General features: G+C 32.5%; 4 protein-coding genes across 5 annotated transcripts; 1 reads left to right on the top strand and 3 right to left on the bottom strand.

Moving 5' to 3' along the window:
* Positions 1-29: 29 nt before the first annotated feature.
* On the top strand, positions 30-3364 carry LOC126659259 (beta-glucosidase 46-like). 2 transcript variants are annotated; one of them, XM_050352722.2, is made up of 12 exons: positions 30-276; positions 398-464; positions 765-823; positions 985-1060; positions 1154-1228; positions 1359-1446; positions 1535-1787; positions 1863-1978; positions 2071-2341; positions 2717-2819; positions 2895-3003; positions 3076-3364. In XM_050352722.2, the coding sequence occupies exons 1-12, from the start codon at positions 139-141 to the stop codon at positions 3263-3265; spliced, it is 1545 nt and encodes a 514-aa protein (XP_050208679.1). In that variant the 5' UTR covers positions 30-138; the 3' UTR covers positions 3266-3364. The 2 variants fall into 2 exon arrangements, with proteins under 2 accessions (XP_050208679.1, XP_050208680.1); XM_050352723.2 differs by having other exon boundaries at positions 32-276; positions 2071-2326.
* LOC126659301 (RNA pseudouridine synthase 6, chloroplastic) lies at positions 3186-6735 on the bottom strand. The gene is made up of 9 exons (XM_050352725.2): positions 6464-6735; positions 5831-5959; positions 5457-5711; positions 5163-5244; positions 4886-5001; positions 4744-4798; positions 4399-4510; positions 3846-4015; positions 3186-3657 (listed from the first exon to the last, which is right to left on the bottom strand). The coding sequence occupies exons 1-9, from the start codon at positions 6682-6684 to the stop codon at positions 3373-3375; spliced, it is 1425 nt and encodes a 474-aa protein (XP_050208682.1). The 5' UTR covers positions 6685-6735; the 3' UTR covers positions 3186-3372.
* A 1614-nt stretch (positions 6736-8349) lies between these two features.
* On the bottom strand, positions 8350-11558 carry LOC126659317 (RNA pseudouridine synthase 6, chloroplastic-like). Its single transcript, XM_050352726.2, has 9 exons — positions 11320-11558; positions 10606-10734; positions 10219-10473; positions 10051-10132; positions 9787-9902; positions 9643-9697; positions 9297-9408; positions 8975-9144; positions 8350-8851 (listed from the first exon to the last, which is right to left on the bottom strand). The coding sequence occupies exons 1-9, from the start codon at positions 11514-11516 to the stop codon at positions 8576-8578; spliced, it is 1392 nt and encodes a 463-aa protein (XP_050208683.1). The 5' UTR covers positions 11517-11558; the 3' UTR covers positions 8350-8575.
* A 3379-nt stretch (positions 11559-14937) lies between these two features.
* On the bottom strand, positions 14938-16617 carry LOC126659285 (cytochrome P450 77A1-like). The gene has a single exon (XM_050352724.2). The coding sequence runs from the start codon at positions 16560-16562 to the stop codon at positions 15045-15047; it is 1518 nt and encodes a 505-aa protein (XP_050208681.1). The 5' UTR covers positions 16563-16617; the 3' UTR covers positions 14938-15044.
* Between the last annotated feature and the right edge of the window lie 2545 nt (positions 16618-19162).

Below are 19162 nucleotides of genomic sequence, written 5' to 3'. Positions count from 1 at the left end.
TAAATGTCGGTAATGCTTTTTAATGTCTTAGAATCTTGACAAAACTTGGTATTTCTAGATAATGTTCATACAATAAGTGATACCACAATAGCAGTTGTCCAATAAACAACAATTCCATAAGAGCATTAATAACCTACCATGGGAGTTGTGCTTCTTTTAGTGGTAATATTGCTACAGTTTTCTGTATCATCTGCCCTCAATTCTCTGCAACAGAACTTGGATCCGTCTCCATTTCCTGCCGACTTCATATTCGGAGTTGCATCGTCTTCTTACCAGGTTTGTCTCTTCTAATTGCAGTTTATGATCAATATGTAATTACTAATTGCAGTTGAACCTTGTCAGTGTCATTTCAGACGTAAGTACCGAAGCTTTATTTCGTTTGGATTTCATTTTTCAGGTTGAAGGTGCTTATTTGAGTGATGGAAAAGGTTTGAACAACTGGGATGTTTGTACTCATAAACCAGGTGTGAAGGACTTGCAATAAACCTCAGAATAAGTATTAAGAAAACTGTTATTTAAACGGAAATGAATTGGAATCATTCTAGACACTTATCTCAAGAAGCTTTCGCAAATTTAATTGATCTTTTAAGTCTCGAGTATTTTTCTACTCCCGTTCAATAGTTTGCATCCTTTCAATGCAAAACCATGGTCATAGGTGACCCGATCCAAATAACTACCTAAATTATAAACTAAATAGTTGCAAATTATATGCTTTGAGCATCTATAAGTAAGCATTAAACATTCATTTTACCATTCTGTTGCAGGCAAAATAGTTGATGGAAGCAATGGAGACGTTGCGGTGGACCAGTACCATCGGTATCTGGTAGTGCCACTACATTTCGCTCTTCACCATTTTATTTTTCACTCCATCATCAGAGGATGGTGCATATCACATCTTAACATTTGAAATATGATCACGAATTCAAGTAATATGTAAATACATGATCCTAACTGAATGCCTATGTGTCTACTTTATACAAACAGGATGACATTGATCTAATGGAATCCTTAGGAATCAATAGCTATCGATTTTCTATTTCGTGGGCGCGAATCCTTCCAAGTAAGTTTTACGGTAGCTTCAAAAGCATTTTCTTATAGAGTTCTTGTAATACTACATAAAGCTTAAATAAGATGTCTTATTACGTGAAAACAGAAGGGAGATTTGGAGATGTCAATCTGGCTGGTATTAGCTACTACAACAAGCTCATTGATGCTCTTCTGCTTAAAGGTTAGTTAGTTCTGATATTAATGGACTCTATCTCCTGTAAAGTTCAAAAATCTTGGATGAATTCAAAGAGAAAAAATCACTATGAAGCAGTTGATTAGTTCCTAATCTTTTCATCTGACAATCTTTTCAGCGATTCAGCCGTTTGTGACGTTGACTCATTTTGATTGGCCTCAAGAACTCGAAGAGAGATATGGGAGTTTTCTAAGTCCAGAATCCCAGTAAGCAAATGCAAGATTATACAATTTAATGTGCAGGATATGTATATTTGAATGGATAAATCAAAATTTCGTCTGTTTTCTCTATCAGGAAGGATTTTGGACATTATGCAGACATTTGCTTCAAGTACTTTGGAGACAGAGTCAAGTTCTGGGCAACTTTCAATGAGCCAAATTTTCAAGCCATCTTAGGCTACCGATCTGGTGAGTACCCACCATTTCGCTGTTCAAGCCCTTTCGGGAATTGTACAGCAGGGGACTCCGAAAAGGAACCTTTTATGGTAGCGCATAATATTATCTTGTCACACGCAACTGCAGTTGAAACTTACAGAACCAAATACCAGGTACTTACAATGAGCACATCGTAAATAATCGTCTTTGACTTAAAAACAACAGAAATTTATTTCGTTTAAATCCAGAAAGAGCAAGGAGGCAGCATCGGAATAGTCATGCATTGTGCGTGGTTTGAACCTATTACCAATTCCACCGCGGACCAGTTAGCTGCTGAAAGAGCTCAATCTTTTTTCATGAACTGGTTACTTGCTTTCCTTTTTATTCTCTTAATTAATTTGAAACTACTGTAACAGATATAGATGTTTATAAGTCATAAGCTTATAAATCTTGCAGGTTCTTGGACCCAATAATATTTGGAAAATATCCTGAAGAGATGACACAAATTCTGGGGTCTACTTTACCAGAATTTTCAAGTAGTGACAAGGAAAAACTGAGTAAGGGACTGGATTTCATTGGAATTAACCATTACACCAGTTACTATATCCAAGACTGTATCTCTTCTGTCTGTGAAATTGGGAGAGGAGGCTCCAAAACTGAAGGCTTTTATCAACAGACTCAACAGAAAAATGGAGTTTCCATTGGTGAATGTGTAAGAATTTTACGGGTTAATTTTTTTTTCAGTAACTGAATTTTAGGCCTTTTATACTTTGATCACCGTTGTTTCTTTTTTTTTATATTTTGATAACCCAACTTTCATTTTTCCAACGACATGTTACATAGTGAATTCATTATGTGGCCGACAGAAAATTATGTGGCACCCAAATTTTTCATTGCCACATAAGCATTAATGGCCGGAATTGCTATAGTAACTTCCCATTTATAGAAAATGAAAGTTTGGTTACTAAAATATAAAAAATGAAACGATGGCAACCGAAGTGTAAAAAGTCTAGTTCAGTAACCCCAAAAATTTTAACCTGAATTAGCCTTGACAATTTTTAATGATGCTTTCTGTTGAATCATTCTGATCCGATAAATACAGCCTGATTTCGAATGGCAATGTGTATATCCCCAAGGAATGGAAAAGATAGTTACCTATCTCAAAGAAAGATACCATAATATACCAATGATCGTCACGGAAAATGGTAAGAACAGAAACTGTAGTCTTTATAATGACAAATTGTTAATGACTTGTCATGCAAGTTTAATGGATCATGTAGGTTATGGAGAACCGAACAATCCAAAGCTCGGCATTGAAGAAGTTCTTCAGGACGCAGAAAGGATAGAATACATGTCTGGTTATTTAGATGCATTATCGACTGCCATGAAGTAAGTTTACACAATGTAATTGCACTGTCTGGTTTTTTCTGAGAATTTTACATACTTTTTCTATGTGATTAGGAAAGGAGCAGACGTAAGAGGGTATATTGTATGGTCGTTGCTTGATGATTTTGAGTGGACTCAAGGGTACAGACTCAGATTCGGACTTCACCATATTAACTACACCACACTGAAGAGAACTCCAAAACTATCGGCAACTTGGTACAGAAAATTCATCGCTAACTATCGGATATACAACTCCAAAATATGACATGTAAACAGGAGTTGCTACTCTAAAACTCGCAGTTCTGTATCCATTTACTCATGCCATAAATAAAGCATTTCACAAATGAAATCAATTTTGATGCAATACTTATTCTAAGCAAGTCTACATCTCCACCAGGGAGATCCAGCTTTGTAATTTTGCTTACCGTCATCCCACGAAATTTCACAGGCCTGAAGACCTATAGCAATAGTCGGTTCCTTCCCATGTCGTGCAATCCAATCAGCAACGTCCACTGCTTCATCACTCTCGTCAGTGTATTGTTTTCTATACTTCCCATATGGGTCAAGTTCAGGATTAGCCATTTTTGCAATTGCAGCTGGCATGTACATCGAGTCGCCCACTAATGGGGCCCCAATAGCAGCCAGTTGAGCTCGAATCTGCACCATATGATATAATTAAGTTACTGTCTCTTGTTGATGTCAAATTATAATGAACTCAGCAATGCCAAAATAATTAGCAATGACAAAAGTCCCTTGCAGCAATACTTGAAATTGTCTACCCTTGAAAAAACAGTTTTTACTACTGATGACAATAAAAAGGAAAAAAGTGAAGCATAGTTGAATACCTGATGTGTTCGGCCAGTCAAAAGATTAATCTTACACTCATACGCAAAATCTTTTGAGGGCCACCCGCAGTTTTCAACAGAATATTTTTCTTCAGTTACAGCATCTGGCCAAGGAACCTTTCTGCAATCCAAGACCTCAAGTTGACACAAGTGCCACCTTTCTTTGGATTCTGCTTACATCAACAAATTTCACTTAGACGGCAAAAGATATACTTAATTGCTTATTCAATACTAGCTGCAAATTAATAGGCATCTACGGAGTGGATAGTTTTGTTTTGTTTGTTTAATGTTTGCTGCTGCGGATATTAAGAGCTGCTGGTAGCTTTTTTTTTGTTTGTTTAAAATTTCTTTGGTTTTAAACAAAAAAATGCAGATGCTAAATCTTTAATGAAGTAGTAAGCATGATAATAACTACAAAGTAATATCAAATCGATGACAATTCCGGAATAAGATCGCTAAAACTACGCAACTCCCTACTCTATCAGCTACCACAAATCATCAAAAATAAGAACCGATATGATCCATGAAATGCTAAATAGATTAATTTAATTACCTTCTGAGACAAGTCTTGGAGCAATATTAATAGGACGCATGTAATGTGTAATTATTCCCGCTGGTACAGGAGATGCAGCAAGAGCAAGATAAAGCTTCTTGACCTTTTTCTCCTGATGACAGAAAGGAATTCACAAAAGAAATTATAAATCAGAGCCTAGGCCATAGGGTGTTGAGATGAACTACAATCACACAATAGATGAATTGTGGAAAAGCTAATAAAAAAATTATGATTTAGAAAGCCATTTATTGTATGAAAGAGTACCATCAGTAACAACAAATCTCGCCTCTACAACCCGGACTAACTGAATCAAATGTACAAGTAGACAACGCATATTCAACTTACTCTGATTTTCCCATGGAATTCTGAGCAGTATTCAATGGCCCTGGCTAAAACAACACTGTAAATAAAGAAAGGCCACGGTTCAGTCTAAACCAAAATAAAAAAAATAACTCCAAAATAACATAATTCTACTAAGGATCCATACCAGCCCTCTGTGCAATTGTCGATCTGATGTGTTGTTTTCAAGGGGAATTTAAATCCCAAGGCACGAGTGGCAAAGGTTGCACAAGTTTCTTCAATGTTATCTGTAGTTCCTCCTACCTGAATGAAGTTGAAATTTATGGATTCTGTGAGTATTAATTAAAATATGTAGCTCCGTGGTAATATTTGAATACACAAATTAAAGTAAAGGTGAACCAGAAACAGCTCTGCAGCTCTCTATTTGATAATCTCTAATTAAAAGTAATGAGAAAAGCACATACTGTTGTACCAGAAGGTTTGTCCAGAATAACATAAGAATCGGTCACAGCTATAATTCTTGATTTCCAATCAACTTCATAGCACCTGAACAAAGTTAACATTTATAAATACCATGCCCATTATTGTGGATTATAAATCCAATCTTGGATAGGGTGGGAACACATCTTACACAAAACTAATTGGGTTGTGCTAGGACCTCCACTCATAAGTCATTTAACTTCTTATTAATTATCCGATGTGGAATTCATGTTCCAACAATTTAATGATTCCAGACATCTATTGACATTGTATTTTACCTAGGGAAGCGTTTTGGATGTACATGAACTCGCAAATATGTTCCAGCTTCAAGCAACTGGTCGCCATGAGTAATCCGAAATGTCTTTTGTGCTTCTCGCACAGTTTTCCCTTTGATGGAAGCTCTCTTCTTGAGAAGCAAAGGGGCTGTAAACTTTTCAAATAACGCAACCTGCTCCGGAGTTGCTGTTGGAGGTGGCTTCGGGCATACAAGGGCATAATGTACAGCTCCAAAATGGATGAGGTCTGCAACAAACCTTCAAAGAATGAAATTTTCCGCGCATCACTCAATTCTGATTCATAACAAAACTCATATAATAGTGTGTTCCATATCACCAATAAACAAAGTTAAAGGATAAGCAAAGAAAAAGCTTACAGAGGAGGAAGATCCAGAGACTTGCAGATATAATCTAGCACACGAGCTTCCTCTGAAACAACTAAGTGTTCGATTCTTAGTGGTCTGCTGTATGGGGGGCATGGAAGCAACCGATCATAGTCTGAGCAACTGAAACAAAACAAAAAACATCATGTCAAGATCACAGATATATCCTATCACAAACATCAGCAATACGAACTCTCCCAACAAGCAAACAAAAGTACTGGTCATAATTCAATCATTTACTTTGTAACTTAAGGTAAATAGTCAAAAGTACTAGCACGGACTCTTCATTCAATTAACGTCTCCCATTTCGAAACATGTTGGACACTTGATGTTTCAGACATGAAACTTCGCTTTTTACACAGGAAACCTTTAAATAACACGGTTTTGCCGTGTCCCTGTCCAAGTGTCCCGATTCCGGGTCCGGGTCCGGGTCCGGGCTACCTTATTAACAAATTAAACTCTTCCTAATTGCAACATTAACAGAAAAATGCAAAGTTCAGCAGAAATCATCGGTTCAAATAATTACCAGTCATAAATTTTAAAAATTCAAACTTTGTAAAAAGCTTTAAACAATCAAATTACTAAATAAAATGAAAACAACTGATAAAGATAATAAAATTGAGTTACCTATTAGCAGAAGAAGTGTAAGAAACTTCTAGTTTTGAGGACTGACAGCCACACTGTCTCCTATGTGAACTCGAAAACCAAGCTACAGAATTATTACAAGTGCGGCGCTTATTGAGAACATTAACATGGGTTGATGCTAAAGTGCGCAAGAGGGTGACTGAGGCACCGAAACTCCGGTAGCCGCCGGTGAAGATTGAAGCTGCTAAACTGAAGGAGCTCATTTTTTAAAGACTGCTCATTCCGGCCAGCGCTGAGGTGAGGATTGAGGATTTTTTTTTTGAATATATAGTTCTGGTGCTTAACTGCTTATGGTTTAAATCTTTGGGTAGTACCTAAATTTTATGATATATTTAAAGTAGTACCTATAATTTATTTTATATCTTTTAAATACTATATTTTATCTTTATTTCATTTGAAAATCTTTTTCAACCAAATTTAATTAACCTACTGAAATATATGTTGTGTTATCGTAATTTTAAAGTGGCTTCTAACATGACGGTTAGTGTGGCGGTATATTTCAGAAATACTTCCTCCGATTCAGGGACGGACCCTTTAAGGGACCAGGAGATGCCATGGCCCCCTCAAGAAACAAAATCAAAAACATTACACGCATATTATGGGTCAATTTCCACTTAAAACATTCACTTCTTTTACTTGTATCATATCACTAATTTTCTATCCTAATTGTATGTTAATTTTTATTTTATTTATATAAAAATTAATTATTATATTCCCCATTAGTTAAGGATTCCAACCGCTATTTTTTATAAATTTTAAAATATCATTATTTTCTCTTTATATTTTAATTTTCTTTAACTAAAATCTATTATAAGAAGATTTTAATTCTATAAAATTTTATAGTTATGAGAGAATAGTGATTTTTCAAAATTAAAAAAAAAAGTTATCCAAACTTTAATTTATGGAGATATTAACAATTAATTCTATATAAAATAATAATGTGAGTATTATTATTATTTTTTATACATAGATTCATCTAGTTTTTTGAATTTCTTTTTATGATCATTCAATATAAATTTAGCTTTTAAAAATGATCTCTTATTGAAACTACAACAACAATGTAAAAAAATAATTTCATCAAAAGAAAAAAAAATCATCAAAGATAATTGATTTTTACCATAGTTTTTCTAAAAATATAGTTTTTATTTGTTTTGTTTTATAAATTAATATTACTTGTTTACTTTTGAATTTTAAAAAAAATTATTTTATTAAATATATTAAAAATATAAATAATAGTTTAACTAAAAAATTGGTCCCCTCAAAATTACATGTCTAGGTCCGTCGGAGTCCGATTTATAATATTTGTCACATTTGAAAATTTCTTTTGATACATAATATTTGTCACATTAGAGTTTTAAGAAAGCATTAGTTGCTATTTTTTCAAATTTATCCCTAGCAATAAATTATTTAGTAAGGTTAAAAGATCTGGTCAAATATAAAACCAGTCATGATTTATTTGAATAACTTAGTAAAAATACATTTAAATCAAGACATATTTATTAGTTTTTTAATTTATGTGAAATGACCAAATGCGAAAAATATTATAGACCAGAAGAAGTACTTTTCAGTTAATTTGTCATATCAAATTAAATTGGTCAAAATATAGTGAAGTCCCGTTATTTATGTACTTAATGTTTTTTAAGAAAATATTATTATTTATCAAATAAATTTAAATAAACAAATTTTTTATTGTAATTTTGTGTTAATTCTTATTATTTGTAAACTACTAACTCGATTTCAATTAATATTTTTAATAAACATTATTGCTATATTTTTATATATATTCTTTTTTACTGCTTATATATTACTAAATTAAATATTTTTTAATTAAAACTATTATTACTATATTCTTTATTTTTTTATAAATTATTAAATAAATTTTGTTGAAATTAATATACATTTTTCTTGAACTGAAATACTGATCACCATGATCACCGGATGATGAAAATTGAATACATTGAGGCAAGAAACAACCCTCCCCTTATTAGAGAATCTCTCATGGCCTTTTTAATCCTGATGAGAGCTGATATGCACCGGACATCTGCGGTTGATGCAGTGAAGTTTCTGCTCTATGACAGAATCCTAAGCAATTCTTTATGTCCTCCACCAGGGAGGTCCAGCTGTGTAAATGTGCTCGCCGTCATCCCACGAAATTTGGCAAGCTTGGAGTCCAATAGCAACATTTGGTTCCTTTCCGTGTTGTGCCACCCACTCAGTAACAGCCTTCGATTCATCGTGTTCATTGGTGTATTGTTTTTTATGTTTGCCAAATGGATCGAGTCCCGGATTGGCCATTTCCGCAATTGCAGCTGGCATGTATATGGAGTCGCCCACTATCGGTGCACCACAGGCAGCGAGTTGAGCTCGAATCTGCAAAATACGATACAGCTGGTAATGGTATCATACTTTCTAGCTAAAGATTTTCCTCTTGGTGCCAATGCCAATTTATTAAGTTTACCAAGAATAGTGAACCCTCAAGAATGGCTGACTAACCTGATGTGTTCGACCAGTAAGAAGATCGATCTTACACTCGTAAGCAAAATCTTTAGAAGGCCACCCAGAGTCTTCGACAGAATACTTCTGTTCAGTTGCAGAGTCTGGCCAAGGAACTTTTCTACATTCCAAAACCTCAAGTTGACACAAGTGCCATTTTTCTATAGATTCTGCATACAGTAATAATAGTTTTTGAGTTTATACAACAAAACGTATATGCAACACAAATAGTCGCGTCGGTAAGTATTGAACCTTCAGGTACAACCACAATACTACTTCTAGACTGAAATTTTACAGTAATATAGACATTGTTAGAGATTACCTTCTGAAACAAGTCTTGGAGCATAATTACCAGGACGCATGTAATGTGCAATTATTCCGACAGGCACAGGAGATGAGACGAGAGCAAGATAAAGCTTTTTCACCTTGTTCTCCTGATTATAAAAAAAAAAAAAAAAAAAAAAAACAGAATTGAGGGCCATTACACATTATATGAATTCAGGTTAAGCTGTATTATTGCAGTATTATGATTTAAATAGCTTATTTCATTTTTGAAAGTGTACGCCCAATGGCCAATGATACCAAATCTAAGGTCCTATCCAGCTGATATGTACTACAACTTGGACGTAACTAAATCAATTGAACAAGGCCAACCATCGCCCACCTACTCTGAATTTTTCATGGAAAACTCGAGCGTATTCATTAGTCCTAGCTAACACCACACTGCAAATGAAGAAAGGAGTGTAGTTAAATCCCAATTAGAAAGGATAACTGAAACAAAAATAACAAATTTAATGAGACTCCATATATACCAGCCTTCTGTGCAATTGTCAATCTGATGGGTAGTCTTCAATGGGATCGTCAGCCCCAAAGCCCGAGTGGCAAAGGTAACACAAGTTTCTTCTAAATTATTTGTAGTTCCTCCTACCTGGGAGACATTCAAATTTTGTGGATTCTGTTAGTAACTAGCTAAATAACACCATGAGCCAGACATTTGATGTTGAAAGAAAACCAGCAATACACGTTTGCTCAACAAAAATCTACAAAACTAAGAAATAGATAGACCAATCACATACAGTTGTACCAGCAGGTTTGTCCAGAACAACATAAGATTCAGTCATGGCTATAATTCTTGATCTCCAATCGATTTCATAGCATCTGAACAACGTCCAACTATCAATAAGTAACCTGCAAATGGAAATTTATAGTAAACGACTAAACGTCCTACTACCTCTGTGGATTACCTTGGGAAGCGTTTTGGATGTACATAAACCCGCAAATATGTTCCAATTTCAAGAATCTGGTCAACTTGAGTAACACGAAATGTTTTTTGTGCTTCTTGTAGTGTTTTCCCTTTGATGGAAGCTCTCTTCCTCAGAATTGATGGAGCTGTGAACTCTTTAAATAACCTTATCTGCTCTTGAGTTGCGGTGCGGGGTGGACGTGGACTTACAAGGGCATAATGCACAGCTCCAAAATGAATAAGGTCTGCAACAAACCTTCAAAGGATGAAGTTATCTATACATTACTAATCCTGATTAACAATCATATCCATTCATATTACTATATTGTGTCATACTCATCAACGTCTCTCAACATTTTGAAAAGGCCAACTAAAAAAGAACACTTACAAAGGAGGAAGATCCAGAGCTTTGCATATGTAGTCTAGTACAGACCCTTCCTCTAAAACAATCAAGTGCTCAACTCTTGGTGGTCTAGTTTGTGAAGGACATGGAAGCAAGCGATCATAGTCCGAAAATCTGAAACATAAATAAGTTAAATAACTCCATTTGTTCAAGGCTTAATGGCTTAAAAGAATCACCAACTTTAGCGTGTTTTGCAATTTCAACACAAACTCTTAATTTTGACAATGTCCAACACCAAATTTCGAATTTTTATAATTTTAAACACCGAGCAATTTATCGTCCAACAAATGGTAATATGGATGCCGGAACGGTGATCTTTCCAATGTCCACATCAGCATATTTTGACAGAAAATTGTTCGGTATTTGAAATTGTAAAATAATGATAGTTCATATATTAAATAGTCAAAATTGAAAAGTCATGTTAAAATTACAGAACACGCTAAAGTTCATAATTTTTAAAGCAATTCAAAGGCTACACTAATTATCTTCATTAACTTAATGCATACACTTTTTAAGTTATATATCATCTTTTTTGGAAAAATATATTGTTAGATCACCTAACCACTAATTTCATTTAGAAACACTATTGACCAAGCATTAAACACCATCATCAACTGGAAGAAACTAATTTCATAAACATAACTAGTACATTAACGCTTAAACACGAAATTAATAAAAATAATTGAAAATTAGAAGTACCCATTGACAGGAGAAGCGGGAGCTGTTGTGCGAGCTACTTCAATTAAAGCCCTTCTGGTGCGGTGGCTGTTGATGGAATTAGAGTAAGTAATGGTTGATGCTAAAGGGTGGCAGAAGGTGGCAGCACCAACGGTAACTGGCGCGCCAAAACTTTGCCAACCGCCATTGGAGACCGAAGCTAAACTCGAACACCTCATCCTCACAGCTTTCGAACTGACTGACCACTGACCAGTAAGTTGGTTGGGCTTTTCGAATGGAGATTTTCTCTTCTTAGGTGGACTCTTTTGTGGACTTCATAACGGATACTGAATTGGGCCTGACAACCCTAAATGACCCAAATTACCAAAAATATCCATATAGATTATCTTGATGTGAATTAATTATTAAATATTATGGAAAACATATTTCTTCTTCTTCTTCTCTCTAAACTTTTTTATCTGTTTAAAAATTTAATTTAATTTTTAGTTTTTCACTAAAAAAATCTGCAATTCGAGTTTTAGGCCAAACATTTGCTGATTTGTTTATATATATATTTTATTTTTATTTTTGAATAAAATACTATGATCCTGAAGTTTTGTATGAATTTTTATGTTTTTATAAATTTTTGAGTTTGTTTGTATGAATTGTTAAAGAATTTTTAACGATGGTTCGAACTTTAAATTTAAGGCTTTAAAGTTCAATTAAAATATATTCGCAGATAAAGTAAGCTAAGGATTTATCTATGAATGTACATGGTGTTAAGAATCTGCTCGATTTATTTTGAGCCGTCAATATATTCTCTATATTATTTGTGTTATTTAGCTTTTAGTAGTTTAAATGTTAGGTTCAATTTGTTACTTTTGATTTTTTTGATAAAATGTGATTTGCAATTTTAGACCGAGATTTATAATTTCCTCACCAGTCTATTTATATTTATTCGTATTCTATTATTATTTTTGAATAAAATACTATATATGATCTTGAAATTTTACATGGATTTTTTGTGTTTTAAATTTTTTTGAGTTTGTTTGTATAAATTCTTGAATGTTAAAAACTTTTCACTGATATTGTTCGAATTTTAAATATAATGCTTTGAAGTTTAATTGAAGTATATTCACAAATAAAACAAGTTAAAGACTTATCTATAAATGTACATAATGTTTGGAATCTTCTCGATTTATTTTGAGCCGTCAAAATATACTCATATAATCTTTGTATTATTTGTTTGATTTATCTTTTAGTATGTTCTTTTTTTTTTGCAATTTAATTTACTCTTATCTATACTTTCTTAATGTACTAACATACTAAGCTTTGACAAAAAAAATTAATAAAGTTTATCTTGCAATATGTTGAATGTTGATGCCAGTTGTGATCTCTCTAGGCATCTGCTTTCTGTCTGCAACTTCCCAAATGTCTCCACTTTTAATAGCCGAAACATAAATCAGTTTGGAAGCACATAAACAGAAATAAATATTATGGTTGGTTTTCATTTAAGTCTTCCAACAACCAAATCGGTGATTACTTCAAAAGAGCAACCCTTGATGGTTTAGGGCATGCTATAACTAAATATCAGCTCTTAATATTTCCGAGCTGACGTAACGTGATGTTATATATATATATATATATATATTAAAAAACACAAAGTTTATTCGTACAGTTATATAATATTATGCTATGTCAGCTTTAAACCGATCGTTAATATATCTATAACAAAAGCTAAATAGACAATGGATCAGATAAAATTTGGAAATTATTATATATTTATACTAAAAAAATTAATAGATCACTTTAGTTTGTCAAGTGAAAAATGAATAGTATATCTTATGGCTCATTGAACTTTTGACATATTAAAAAAGAGATCTATAATATATTTAAGACTATCGTAAATGATTTTTAATAGACGAGAACACAAATAACTAGCGAATTTTAAAATTTTAGAAAGTGATTGATAATATGTCTTTAAATTTCAATGATAAATTGTCCAAGGGAGACCATATATAATGCCTACGAAACTATATATAAATGGCATGAGTCGAGAAATACAATCTTGAATTTTAATTTTTTCATATATCACATAATTAAATAGACAAGTTCATAATAAATAAAATAAGAATAACCAGGTCTGGTACAGGTGCCGACAAAGAATAGGGTAGTTCATTGTTGTGCCTAAATTAAAGACCTATGCCGTAAAATTAATGCCTGATTCAGTATATGTTTATATATATTCACTTTCTCAATTCAAAAAATAACAATACATAATTTAATACTGATTGCCTATTTAAATTCTTTTCATCACATTATCCATCAGTATTAAAATATATTATCAATCAATATATTATAAAATTTATACTAAGCATCGATATCATTTATATTGATAGATTTTGAAACAAAATTTATGGATTTTGTACAATCCGCGACTTTCAAATTTCATTAATTTAAAATTTATAAAAAAAACCTTCAATTGAAAAATTGCCTATTGTCTAAGTGTGTTTGTTCACTAGTGATGAATATATACTACGTAAAATTTTATTCACAAAAAAATATTAAATACTCACTTCATCCCATTTTTTTGTCATTTTTTTTATTTTCACATTAAAAGTACATTAATTATTATAATATATTTTTTATATCTCTTATTATATTTCTTGGTTATTAAAATATAAAGACTTCAATATTTATACATGATAAAATATTTAAAATCTTACACTAAATATATAATCCAGTTACCACAATTATAAATTCTACATTTTAATCAATATGTCAGCCATTTATAATAAGAATAAAAGGAAAAACTATATATCCATAACCAAAGTGCATGATTTTCCTTTTTAAACATCAAAAGATTAAAAAAAGTGACAAATAAAATTGAACTATAAAGAACGCAAAGTTCCTTTTAATAAAAAAAGGAATACAGTCGACCCTCTAATAGTTAATATTCTATAAATTAATAATTCTAATAATTAATAGAAATTGAGAGAACCAACTTCGTTTCACGTCGGATAATTAATAATTCTATTATTTAATAATTAATAAAATTTAAAATATATTTGATATGAATATTAATTATTAGAGATATTTTTTTAAAGAAATATATAACAATTGATGATTTATTTGAGGCAATACTAACCTTAATTCATAAAGTGGAAGTTAAAATACCATCAAATTATGACTTTCTTATTCTTTTGAGAAATTTTAAAAGAAGTTATTAGATAAACAAATTAAAGTAAGTAAATTATCTCTACTATAAAAAATATTAAAAATTATTTTACTTTATGAATACAACTTCCTAATAATTATTTTTTAATTTGATATCAATTGATATTCTTAAATTGAATATAAAATTATTTATTTTAAATTGAGTGATTGTAAAGTGTATTTAGTTAGTTTTTTTATAATATAATATTAATATTAGATCTATTAATGTAGATGCTTTAAAATATTTTTTATAATTGTTTTTATATAAATTCAATAAATTAATAATTCTAATAATTAATAAATTTTTGATCCACCATGTATATTAATTATCAGAGGGTCGACTGTACAAAGTTCAAAGAGTATATAAATATCATTACAAATTGCAAACATTAAATTAAACAAAAATCTATTTGATAATCAACATCTTTCGTGTCATGCAACTAATTAAGCAACTATACTTTTTATTGCAAATATTAATTAATTCAAAATCTTCACCACACAAATTAAATTACAAATATAATCCATCCACCTGTTCGGTGCATTTATTTCTTTCACCTAGGCAATATGACTGCTTTAAGTGGATTCTTCATTACAACCGTAAATGCAAATGTCTCACTCGGGTCGGGTGTACCATTTGGAGTTGGTACCCACTTAAAAGCTTGAACCATCTTAGCTAGCATCAAGTTCACATGCAACAAACCAAGAGCTAACCCGGGGCAAGTCCTCCTCCCAGCCCCAAACGGCAGCATCTTCACCGTCCCCTTAGTTCCGGTCAGGTCAACATCAACTCCATCACCTTCCAAGAATCTCTCGGGTCGGAACACTTCCGGGTCTTTCCACATATTCGGATCCTCAGTCATCCACTCAATGTAAAACTCAACATTAACATCCGTCGGAATCTTGTACCCTCCGAGCTCAGTCTCCTCCGTGGCAGCATGTGATAATGTAAAATGCGCCGGAGAATGCAGCCGGAGAGATTCTTTAACCACCGCATTAAGATAAGGCCATTTCTCGACAGTTTCCTCAGTGATCAGCCCATTTTTGCCTACGCTATCAATAATTTCCATGTACACTTTTTCTTGAATATCTTGATTTAAAACCAACTCAAGAAAAATCCATTGAAGAACACTCGTACTAGTGTCAATTCCGGCAACAAAAAGCTCCGTGCAGAGTGTTACAAGCTCTTGGTCTCCTAACTGACCACGACCCGGCGCCTCAAGCCCGAATAGCGAGTCAACATAAGCTGCACCAACTGGACTCACCATCAACGAGTCAGGATTTTCACCCTTCTCTATATAAGCTCGTCTGTTCCTAATAAGAGGAATTATACAGTCTACTTGCTTCTTCCTTAGCTCTTTAGCTATCTTCATTTGCCGGCGAAACAACGGCGTCAGAATCGGCAAGAAATCCGGTAACTGCGGTGTGGTTATAAGCATGACATCTTTTGTAACACTGTCGATCTCTCTGATCCAATCCTCCGATATTTTAGCTCCGAAGCAAATGCAAACAAGAATGCTACAGACAGTGAATCTACAGATCTCCATCACATCAACGCACCCTTGTTCTAACGCTTCATTTTGTAGTCTCTTCATGTGATTCTCCATCGCCCACTCTCTTATCCAACTGCATTGCCTGATCCTAACCGGGTTCATCAACTCGGTGACGAAATTCCGGCGAAGCGTTCGCCAGAGAGGACCGTATTCAGCTGAGTTGACTGCACACTTTCCAACGCTGAACACCAACCGGATCGGTGAGTCTGGTGGCCGGCTGGCAAAAACTGGACCTTTTTGAACTAGGGCTTCATGGATAAGCTCAGGGCTAGTGACTATAACAAGTGTACGTTGACCCATCTGCATGGTGAAGATTGGACCGTATTTTTTACGTAATTCACGTACTATAAAGATGAAGTGACGGCGCTGGAGGAGGACCTGGAATAAATTTCCGACAAGCGGCCATCCTGGCGGTCCGGGTGGGAGGGTGGTGGATTTGGAAGAGGAGAAACAGCGGCGCCACCACACGGCGAGGAAGATGAAGGATAGAGAGAAGATGAATAGATCTAGAATCTCCATTATTGAAGAGAGGTGATCGGAAACTTTATGACATGCATTATATGATAAGAGTTGGCTAGTTGGTTGGTTTTATATGGATTTAGAAGAAGGTGAGTAAATGAGATATGGCCTACCAGCTCAACGAACCGTGAAATATGAATGCGATAGTATAATTGGTATTATGTGTTCGATTTTGGTACGTATAGCTAATATGGGATGTTGAATATATTTCTATTTTGATTTTGTAAGAATGTACTTTGAAATTTTAAGCTATTTTTTTTTTCTTAATTTCTAATTATACTTAACAATGACTTTAATTTTTAGTTTTTTAAAAATAAAATTACTCCCTCCATCTGAAAAATAATTATCCACACCCTGACATTTTTACATAGTTTTTAAATGCACAATTAATACGTGAAATCTTCCATATTTTATAATATATTCACTTTCTAGAAACAATCGTGATAATAATAGATTTTAATTAAAAATATAATGTGGGAATTTAAAAAATAATGATTTATAAAAAATGGACAAACATTTGAAAAAAAAAAGTGAACAATTATTTAAGACTGATGAAGTATAATTTAAAAATTAATAAATTAATATTCAATTAATTCTAAATTTAGTTATTGTCATCTAGTTACTAGTCCTGTGATTCAAAACACTAGTAACATAAGTAGAAAAGTAATCAAAATATTATAGCTGGCTATAGTACTAGTATTTCATACTTTTTTCATTCCAAATAAATAGATAGTTTAGGACAAGTACACATATATTAGAAGATTGATAAAACTAGTTTTTTTTGTCAAGACTTAACTTATAAAAAGATACTACATTTATTTTTATTTAATGAGTGGTAACCATATTTTATTTTTTATTTTATTTCCAAAACACTTTCCTATAATTAAGTACATATTTAATAATTATATGCCTATAGTTTAGAATAAAAAATTAAAATAATGTCTATTAATTTAGCAGGAAAGAATTACTACTATTTACTAAAAAATAGTCAGTGTGGGCCTAATTTAAATGGTTAAGGCGTTTCTAAATGTATCAATAGGTCATGGATTCGATTTCTCTAACTCCGTAACTAACTAAGAGTCGTACTCTATCTTTGAAAGAAAAAAAAACTTACTAAAAAATATAATTATTTGTGATTAACACTAAATGAGATATAGATTTAAATCACAAGTACAAAAGTGAAAATTTTAAAGCCCAAAAAAGAAGTTGTTTTATGCTGAAAAAGATGTTAGCTCTAACTTAATTGGAAGTAGAAAGTCAAAGCATAATTGTGTTGATGCAACTGCCCACTACATTTTGTATTAATGGATTGAAGTCACCATAGAAGGCAAACATTTATTACATGGCCATGGCCCATGTGCTTTATGGGAAAGCTGTCTGCAAATCATTAATAAACCTCTATGGAAGTTGGGTGCAAAATTAATCAGCCATTTTGTCAGATTCCGGTGCAAAACCAGTTCTTCAAACCTAATTTGCCACCCTCTAATGGGACTTTTCAGGTCAGTGTTAGTATTCAAACACAAATTGTCAATGCTTCATGTCGAGACAGCAGACAGGCTTCATCGGATGTTATAGTGATGCATTTAAGTATAAACCTTTTAAAGTACCTTGCAATTTATAAATCCAGGTGATTGAACTGTCAGGAGTATTATTTTACGGTCTAAAATTATACTAATTTGGTACCTCGGTTTTGATTTTTTTTTAAATTATAAGATATTTCTGTTAGTTCCGATAATAATTTAATATTTACTTTCAAACAATTTGATATCTCAGTTTCAATTATGTAAACGATTTGATACCTCATTTTTTATTATTTTAACGATTTGATACCTCATTTTCAAACGATTTGCAAACGATTTGATACCTCACGTTTCATTCCGTTAACGATTTGGTACCTATATTCAACAGAAGGACCTTATAGTTTATAAAATTAAATTTGAGGTACCAAATTGTTTAATTTTCAAACAAGGAGTATTAAAATGTAAATTATAACAAACGTGAGAGATTTTAGAATAATTTTCTCTCTTCTAATTTATACGATCAAATTTAATTTGGAAGTATCCAAAATATTGAATTTCATTTTTTAAATTTAAATTCTTGCATTATTTATCATTTGGACAGTTTTTTTTACAATTTTTGTAAAATTTAATATTTTTAAAAATATGATTGTAATTGATAAAATATGTTCTGATTGGTATTATCTATAGAAAACCGATTAGATGAGAAAAAAAATCTTAATCCGATAGTAAGTCCCACTAAACTAAATTTGAGAAACATAATTGCTTCGTTAGCATTCTTCTGATATTTTGCAAGGTACTTTTCAAATCTAATTTCCATGTGAACTCTAAATTCTAGAAGAATCACACTCACAACTACTTTCCGGAGCTAATTGGCAGGCCAAAAAGCCATCATAATTATTGCCAGTATTTGTCTAGTCTAATGCATCCAAAAATAGCCAAGATTTGTACCAATGCATGTTGGTTTTTAGGGTAACTTTTTGAAGTCTAGGTCTTTTTTTTTTCAAATGAAGTCTAGTCTTTCATTATCTCATAAATATATACAAAAAAAAAATTAATACTTGTTAAATTATACTTAAATTA

Source organism: Mercurialis annua, linkage group LG1-X (genome assembly GCF_937616625.2).
Source record: "Mercurialis annua linkage group LG1-X, ddMerAnnu1.2, whole genome shotgun sequence".
NCBI lineage: Eukaryota > Viridiplantae > Streptophyta > Magnoliopsida > Malpighiales > Euphorbiaceae > Mercurialis > Mercurialis annua.
Note: the sequence above shows the minus strand (reverse complement) of the source record. Positions and strands in the feature narration are given on the sequence as shown.